Here is a 9,980-nt window from a genome sequence, read left to right on the forward strand (position 1 = left end):
ATAAAGCAATTGAAAATGATTCTCACCGTTATATATTCGCGCGCGACACTGTGAACAGCCTCACGTAATGGCCCGCAAGAACATTCCGAAGCGTCGGAGTTCACGCATTGACGGTGCATCGAATACAGTGCATTATAGACTTAATGGTTAAGTCAATTCGTTAGTGATTCCCCGGACATTTCCGCCGGTAATACGAACGTCAGCATCAGCGGCGGGGCAACGCGTGATGCACGATTACGCGAACGGCTGACATGCCCGTGTAATTATCCCGAGCGAGCGTTGTGCGCGTTTACTCGAATCCTGCGACTACTCGGGATTCGGACGGAGACTGAGCTCCCACAGCTCCGGCAGGAAGCGACCCGATAAGGGGGGAAGCCGGGCCTTACCCCATTACCGGTAACGATCTTTTTGCTCCGGGATAACAGTTACGTATGTTCCGAACGCGCGAGGAAGAAGAGCGGAAAATTGAGGAAAACACGGAGAAATATCGAGCGGAGACTTCTGATAGATTCGGTGACGCGACGAGAAAGAGAGAAAGAGGGATGGGAGACAAGTATGAACATAAGAATGGGCGTCGACCGAGAATCGCCTTTGCACATTCTTGTGCGGACACGACATATGTCCATTTTTCAGATCTCACTTCACGTGTACTTCGTGTATTACCAGCTTTATCCGTTTTAATTTCCAACCCACTTTGTTTTAATTACAAGCCGCCGAGAAAATTGGAAATGAATTCTTCCCTCACGAAAATTTCACGAGCGCTCTTATTACCGTCACGTCGCATTGAAAATGAAGCGATTTCGTCGTATTAAACTTCAGGAACGTGTATAAATAAAACCACGGTATTCCAGCTCATTTCGCGTGCTCGCGCGCGCGCTCGTTTCGCTTCGTTTCAACAGAATTCTAATTCGGAATATTTAATATATCCAGTTGTAAACGCACGACGAGGAAAGTAATGACTAATTACCTTCCCGCGCGTTTACAATGCTGTATAATTCACATAATTTCAATTAGAGGGGAAATTAAGTTTAAACTTTATTACTTCAAACACGCGTTCGAAAATAAAAATACGTGTTAAATATTTACGTCTTAATTTAAATCAACGTGCGCGCGCGTGCGTGTGCTGTCGCGGGAGCTTGCGCAAATTAAAAATCAAAGCTGTCGTTCACAAAGCGAAGTAATGGACGTATCGAATGGAAGTGCGCGTTATAAAACTGCGAGATCGCGCAACGGATTGACCACCGTGCACCCGCCGTAATAATTCACCGCGGATCGCAAAAGAGACTTTGCGACCCGACGTGCTCGCAACGAGCGCGCGCGCGTGCAAATAACGCACAAATCGTATGCAGGCCCTAGTCGACATGTAGTGCACACATTTTACGTTTAGGACACCGCGCTACCGTGTTCGCCAACTGCGGCGATACGCTCCAATTACAGGCATTATCGTTACCGTGTAACTGTAGATACTCAGCGACTGCAATCTCGACGGCGAGCGCACGCGGTATTCGCGAGATCAAGCGAACGAAAGTACTGTAAAGGATTTTGGCAATGTCTACCGAAAAGGAAACGGACGGTAATGATGATGATTCGCGAATGCCACGTGGAGAAGGCGGACACAGGAGGTTCGTTTTTCTGAAAAATATGAAACCTTTTAGAATTAATAAGGAAGCAACGGTAATACCATTAATGGCATTAGCATTTATATTCCTGCCGTTGTGTCTATTAGCGTCTCCGTTGTCTCCGCGCTTTTTGCACGGAACATTCGCCGTAACCTCTTTCAATCGTAGACGCTCGAGGCCGATGCCGAATAGAATTGTGACTGGTGTTACGGTGACGGGGTATTAATATGTAGGCTACGAATTTCTTAAAAATTGTAAAATAAAAGCAAATTAAGTATCAAATACGAACCGGGGCATGAAAGAAATTTAATTTCAGAATATTTTGAGGAAATATTAGTATTAAGATATATTTAATATAAAAACTTTAAGTGAAAGATTTGCGAAGCTGCAATTCCGAAATATTATTTCGCGAACGCTGAGATTCGTAAAATGTGTATTATTTTAATATGGCGTGATATGAATAAAAATGAGTTAAATGGATATTTTTTTAGCAAAATTCAGAACGATAAAAAATATTTTTCGCAGGAGCTGGATTGATTGAATTGAAATAAGTTTGCGAAATCCGGGCATAAAAATATCTACGACGCAAACATCGGTGTAATTTTCTACCAGAGCCTTAAAAACGTAACACGTGACACGTACACGTAATTTCGTTTTAATAAAGAGCGCTATTTAACGAGCCCTCTTGTACGCGCCACTCGTAATAAAAACCGAATTACCTCATTGCGTAACGTACGCGTAGATGCACTTTCACGGTCTCCATATGAGAGTTAAAAAATCACACGGATACATGTCGCATGAAATCCAGCCATTGTGTGTTACGTGAGCTTAATTATATTTCATTTCATAAAAGCAGACGCGACAGCTGTTGCGATGAGACAACCGTTTTGGCACGAGAGTTATGACGATAACTGTCGTAACATGAAGATAGAAATTACGATGGCTATCCGGAAACATTATTGCTCTTTTCGTTACGAACGTGACATACCTGTTTCGCTTGCTGTCGTTGAGAGCATGATAATTATTTATGTATAGATTAACTGTCATAAAATCATAAAAAAGAAACATAAATTCGTCAAGCATGTTTTCCGTTTTTATAAAAAATATTTTGAATTTCACCGTTCGAAGATAAATAATGTAATGTTATTTCTAAGAATATGTTAAAATAAATTCAACATAATATTTTAACATATTGAAATAACGTGCATTATTAAATAAATCCCTCGTTAAATCATGACTGTACATTCTGCAGAAAAAGAATTCAGCAAAAATATTATCCCATTATATATTCTTTCTTAGCGAACTTTCAATATCTGCAATGTATGTTACTGCGTCCACCACAACGTGAAACGGTAAATGATGTGTTTTTGCAGTAAATATAGCAGTTGTGTGTTGAACGTTTGCCATAGCACTCAGGCTAAGTGGAAATGTTTGCTTTTATTCATTGTAGCATTGAATGGGGAATACGAGTTCGTACAATACGCACTGTTCAGACAATGTATTGTTCGCGCGTTAGTGTCTAAATCGTTGACTGTACAAATCAATAAATGGCTGCTGCAATAAACTTCGGCGGCTATAGTCTTACGTCATGTCATTCAACTGAAACACGATTATCCCGTGCCCGTCATTGTAAAGAATAAACAGCAACACGATACACATTCTAGCGTAACTAAGAGCAAGACAGAAACGTATCCCGGATGTTCCCGTTGAAAGAGAAGATAATATTGTTAACGTCTTTACATAGTATGTTACGAACTTACACGACTCCTTTCAGAATATATAATAGGATATTATCGTACGACAACGTGTGTGCTAAAAGCGTGTCGATTTATGCAATTCAAACAAAAGTAAATTATATTCAAAGTATCCTTTGCATCACTTGATTATAAAAGCCAAGAATTCGATACATTAATCATATTTTCGTAAGTAAGAACGATGCAGAATCTCTCAAGACGCGATAATTTTCATATGCTAAATTAACGAATTTAAACCTAAAATTGAAACTAAACTAAATTGGAGTAAACTTGAATTACAAATAAGCTTACTTTTGAAGGACTTGGAACTGATAAAATATTAAATTTCAAGATATCAAAGATCTTTTCTTGACCAATCATTAGTATGAAATCATTAATATGAAAAGTACTAAAAATGAAAAGTATTAACTTAAAATAGTATCAATGAATATAGCGGTTTATATATATAATTGTTACAAATATTAAATAATTCTACAACATAATATCAGATTTTCTATAAATTAACCTTCATATAGTATGAGAACAGCTAAGTATTCGATGTGCGGCGCCCCACGGACTGTCAATAGTCGAACGGACGTGCTACGCCTTACATGTAAACACACACTGTTTGATCTACATGTTTATATATACAAATGCTCTACCTACCGAGATCTCTCATGTGCTCCAATTATTACATACTACACCACCGATATATGTATTTTGGTTCATACTACTGTTTATTTTATAATTAATATGCTCAACACAACGTTAATTAACATACATTAGATATTAGGAAAAGTAACATTAAAGAAATTAACAAAAAACACAAAAGTAGTATTAGGAAAAGTAACATATCGTTAATTAACATACATTAAATATTAGGAAAACATCTTTATAACCGGGAATCGAGTCTTCTGTGCGTTAACATATTTTAATTTTCCGCTGATTTTTCTACCTTGTTCTGCATCAACAGCTCGAAAATAATTAACTACATGAACTTTTACTCCCCGTTATTTTTTTACTTTTAAAACTATAACGCTTCGCAAATCATCCTTGCGTTACGGCTTCAGAGTTATTGGAATATCCCCTCACATAATTAATTGACGATTCAACGTTAAAACAGGTAACAATTTTCTTTTTCTATTTAACCTATTTACGCGTCAATACATGCCTGTGTATCGTTCTATTAAAAACAACGACACAGATACATATTTGTCTATAACGCGAAATTGTTCGCTGAAATTCGCACCAGTGGATACTGTAAAAATGATATTTTGAAGTTTCATCGCGTAATATTTTATAAACAAGTTTTCGATCCACGAAAGTACACCACCTATTGTGGCTGCATACCGGCCGTATATTAAATTGCAAATCAAGTGTCTCGGGTGTTATCGCCCAACTTATTAAGTGTCCCCGATACGTGAAAACTTTCAGCTCCATACTAAGAACTCGGAAAATCTCCGAAGAAAACTGTTATTAGATATCAAACTTGGACGACGTCGTGCAGGCTGTGTCGGGCTTAAGAATATTTACAAAGTCTAAACATCTTTTTGCGTGTAACAATTTTCCATACTTATACGTGTGTAGCGCGGAAAGCTTCCAGAAATTTCAACTTTTTGATGTGTTTAATAAACTTGCATTCATATTACACTTTATGACTTGTGAATAATTTTGCCAAACAAGCAAACTTTCTTTTGTTTAATCTTTTAATCCGACAAACTCTCCTCGCATTTCGCATAATAATTACTATAATAGTAAGTCTAATAATTCATTACGATACAATCATCATAAAACTGATTACCCGAGTCAAGATTTCAATTCTATATTAATCCTGCAAATTCTGGCGGACTTGAAAAAGATCGATGAAAAATGTCCAGCTTTAACAGTATAAACATTATTGTTCTACCTTGAATTTAAAAGCTAGTCACTTACTATCGTTTTCTTTATGTTGAATATAAAAAAAAAGCCTTATTTCGATTCGGATTTCGTTTTATTTGCGATGAAACGCTAAAATTGGAAACATGCCGCGTAATAAATAATTTTACACATCTGTAGATATGATTTATCGCTCGCAACGTCCTTGAATCCTCCGTCCTGACATCTCAATCCGGCATATTGCTTCCAGCTGCTCCGTCGTAGCACTTTAAATATTCATTCATAATACTGACACTGGTGCTGACACTCGACACTAGATATCATTCGATTGAAAAAATGCCTATTAAATAATTCGATGCTGATAAGAATCCGATTAAACGTTTCAAAGATGTCGGAATATTTTAATCATCCGTTTGAAAAAAATATCTATTGAACGAAAGTACTACGCGATGAAAGTGTCGCCCATTGGCTTGAAACGTAATGGAAACACTCGGAAAGTACGCGACCCATGAAGGTAAGACTAACTGCCTTAAAGGAATGTTTTAATTGTGTGGTCGCTTGTATTCAGTGACGAGTGATGACAGTTGACGTTGAAATGAGAATTACTTCGCCTATCGGTGTCGCTCATTGCTTTGGTACTCTCGTGTTTGCATACATACATTTTCTAAATCATGACGTTCCAAGCCGATGAGCGACGAGCGTACCACGACGCGGAGCACGAATATCGCTGCATTGATTATTATCATTTCCCATCAGGTAATTAAAACGATTCACCGGTCTTTTGAAATATTTAATCAGGTTCTCTCGAGTTAATTACCACGCGTTTATCCGATCAAATTGTATCTACGCGGGTGTCAGTGCCACATATGAATATGCAAAGTTCCACGACGAAATAGCCAGGATACTGAACCAGGAAACAAGGACGAAAAATACAGGACCTGGATGTAGCGATACATCCTATATTTTCAGGTGTGTAAAATCAATTATCAGACACAAGGTTTCTAATTTTAATGGACCTCTAATGAATCGGAAATAAAGAAATATCCGAGTGGAAATTTATACCGGCATTCATAGTTAATGTTTTTCATTGCTATTTAACAAATAATTATAGTTTCTTGAATTTCTTATTATTCGTGAACTTTTATCCGTACTTCATATCGTACAACAAGAAACATTGATCCAAACAACACATTAACAATTTACGAATACAAATCTGTAGTAAATTATGTTCTCAATAAAAAATTATATCTCTGTAGATTCTCTATTAATCCTTCAAGTTCGATGGAATTTGCAAAATTGATATATAATTAAAATTTTGCCCTTGGTCGTATTAAAGTTTTACGCACTGATCCGAAAAATAAAGCATTTTGCGCTGTCAAAGTTTCATCCGCGTAAATGGAACGATCAGCGCGCAACGGTGAAACGTAAATTTCGCATTTGATTAAAATACATCAAACAGCGTATTACACATACTTCGGGCTTTCTATTAAGCGACAGCGCCACGCAAGCTCGATCAAGTTGCACACGCACATTATATAGTACAGAATGCATAAATTATACGCTAAACTAAGCTGGCTCGTCTGAACACAGCCTAGCATGCGAGGATGACGAAGTGACGTTCATTAAACCTCCAGTTGCAACAATTAATTGACAGAGCGCTGTTATCCCGGTGGAACATTATCATTACTGAACGATATGGTACTTGAAATTAAAAATAAAAAGTTTTCTTGCGCAAACTCTCTGTTTCTTTTATCAAATTGCTGTGCGCCGTAAGTGTGAAATGAATAATGTAGAATGATATTTTGTTCACATATAAATTTAAATATCATTTACACCATTTATTCGCCCATTAATTTTGCCTAAGGCAATGATCTTAATTAATACAGAAGCAAGAACCACTTTCATTGCTGCAATAAACTCAATTAACTCAAGAGGACAAAAGTAACATCCTGTAAAAAAAGTACGAGATATTCACCGACTTTGCCACTTATATCTCGGTAATTAAATGATTATTTATGCTATTACTTGAAAAGTGCTAATATTAATTGTGAATTAGCTATAAGATATAGAACTGAGATTTAAAAATATATATAAATATATATAATATATAAAAATATATGAGTCCTTATATGAATGCAAATGGTTGTTAATCATCAAAGAGCCGTTAGCGATATTGGTTGTGCGAGATGCATTATTTCGATTATGCACTTCGATGATACACTAGTTGGATTTACATAGATATCAAACGGCCAATCATACGGCAACAATTCTGTTTGTAGCACCCATTAGAACTGTTGTAATTATCAGCTCTACACAGGCAGCATCTTTGTTGTCATTTCTACATAAACTGCATTTCTCATGGGAAATGTATCATCATATGATTGTAGGTATAACAATAGCCGGTCGAAATCACTATTGCCCATTGTAGCAGTTAATGTATGCTGTAATATTGTAAAAGCTGTCATAATGCGTTACCGCGATGATTAATGCGTATTAAACGATGGTCGCGCTCATTCTTATTTTCTTCTCGTTTATCCATTTAACGTTTTTCGTTACACTGAAAAGTATCAGCTAAGAAATGGCGATGCTCACGACGACGAAGTGTTTGTGACAGTTTGGCAGCGTTCTACTTTACGTTCCGTTACGAGCCGAGTCGTTACGAAGGCGAGTGTCGCGGCGAGAGAAAAATTCGACTCTGGCAGGCATACCGAAAACCATCTGAATCGGAAATGCAAGGATAACGAATCGACGATATAGTACGCGTCTATTGTGTCCGCTAAGAATCGCAGGACTATATTCACCTGCAGACCGGTGGGGAACCATTTTCTGATAAAAGATGCCTTCCGCGCGGTGAGACCGGTTTCCTAATCGATATTCTATACAAAAGCCACTATTTCTCCGAATAATAAAAATAATAATGAATCTCAAGGTGTGATACATCTGATCAGATAAGATTCACGACTCGTAAAAGTTGGAGCGTACCGAGTTCGCACTTCGGCGTCGGAAGCGCGAAAAGATTCAATTTCTATGCAATTTCTACTTATCTGGAAATTGAAAATAATTTAACGTGGAATGACATACACGTATGCACGGCATAGTATTCCGCAAAGTATTCCGATAAACACGGAAGGAAAATATAAGAATAAGAATTGCGGTCGTATCTCTCTCAGTAAACTCTATATAAGGCAGCAACAAAATTATGCGAAAGCGTCGAACGTTCCAATTCAATTTCCAAAGTGCACCGGCGAAAAGCGGAAAGTACAAAGCCTGCAGGAATACAAAGCGCAAGCAATTATTTCTCTAACGATCGTTACTTCATACGCGTCGATCTCCCGATCGTGAAACCACACCTCGCGTAAAGTACCGCGAACAAACGAACGACGAGTACTCATGCTTTACAGAAAGAGAGGACCTGGCAAAAAACTTCCGTTTCTCTCTCCCTCTCCAATTTTTTATCACTCCATGTCAGCCCCGATTTCGCTTTGTATGCATATACTACACGTTCGCCTAGGGTGCAATCAGCCAGACGGTGAGGAGGCGTCAGGAGGAGCGTCAATAATCGCTGTTTACCTTGTTCGCCGGCACGCACGACGACGATCGCACGAGTCGCCAGTAGAACGACGGTGAGGGCGACGTTGATATGCAGTGGATAGCGCCGCATCTCCGAAGCGAGAAGGGCCAGTCGCTACGTGCTGTCCGTACGCTTCCTCATGCCACCGCGCGTCGCGAAGTTCCTCGGGATGCTGTAGCAGACGAGCCGGATTCACCGTGAAAATTACCGAGCGCGCGGCTTAAAGCGCGAGAGTACTCGTACTATCTCACTGCGTATTATCCCTTCCTCGAGTGTTGCGTCCAGTATTTCACCGTCGCGATCGCGCCTCCCTCATCGTTTCATCCTGTCACACTTCTCGAACTTCCGGCAACTCCCATCTATCTTGGGTCGTCGCCGTCTATTTTTATATCCCGTCTATATCCGCGCCTGTTTAGCGCGCTCGATCGCGAGCACGACGGCCGAGGCGGGCGAAGAAAGGGTGTATGTGTAGGGGCTGTGGGAAGAGATCGCGCGGCCGATCCGATAGCCGGAAAGTGCTTAGTGTTGTATCTACCTGGGACACAGCAAACGGCGCGCGTCGAAAAATGCGAAGAGAGTCGACGTAAACGGCATGTCGACGGAAGTTATCTCGCGCGACGGCAACTCTCCTGGACGACCAGGCACGCGGCTCGCGACCGCAGTGAATGACGCTCGCAGGAATGCACCGGTCGTGCACGGCGAACCGAGCATGGTGCGAACGGACACGCCGATCGGTCGCTCACGTGTCGCCCGCGTTCCATCGACCGCGAGATTTGTCGAGAGTGCGCCGACGAGAGTTCTCGATCGATAATCGGCCCGCCGAATATCTCCGATCGCTCGCGGATTTTTCCCTTTTCTCTCTTTCCAACCGATGAGCGTCTGCTCCGTCTTGCCGCTTCGAAGACGAAGATCGTCGGTTCGCACGGTGCGAATCAGCGTGGCGCGCTCGACCGGTAGTCTCTCGAGTCTTTTTTTCTCTGTTCTGAATAAGTGGGCGTATTACGTAGAACGCGGGGATACAGCGGTAATCCGAAGACAGATTAGACCGCCGAGGCGATTAATCCTCCGATTAAGATAGTTCTTTGCTTCTTACAGAACGGCGGCGGCGCGGTTAGAATTAAATGAAGCTCCATGTCGCGTTACGTGCGCCGCCGTTGAACAAGCTGTGTGTCGATACGTGTC

General features: G+C 40.1%; 1 protein-coding gene across 1 annotated transcript in view; it reads right to left on the reverse strand.

Moving 5' to 3' along the window:
* Positions 1–9,491, reverse strand: part of LOC106748000 (alkaline phosphatase-like) — a 206,526-nt gene extending 197,035 nt beyond the window's left edge. The window contains exon 1 of the mRNA XM_014626127.1: positions 8,798–9,491. Coding sequence (XP_014481613.1) covers positions 8,798–8,888 — 91 coding nt within the window. The 5' untranslated portion in view covers positions 8,889–9,491. The remainder of the gene's footprint in view (positions 1–8,797) is intronic.
* Positions 9,492–9,980: the final 489 nt, after the last annotated feature.

This window comes from Dinoponera quadriceps, unplaced genomic scaffold (genome assembly GCF_001313825.1).
Source record: "Dinoponera quadriceps isolate SergipeBrazil2010 unplaced genomic scaffold, ASM131382v1 scaffold2167, whole genome shotgun sequence".
NCBI lineage: Eukaryota > Metazoa > Arthropoda > Insecta > Hymenoptera > Formicidae > Dinoponera > Dinoponera quadriceps.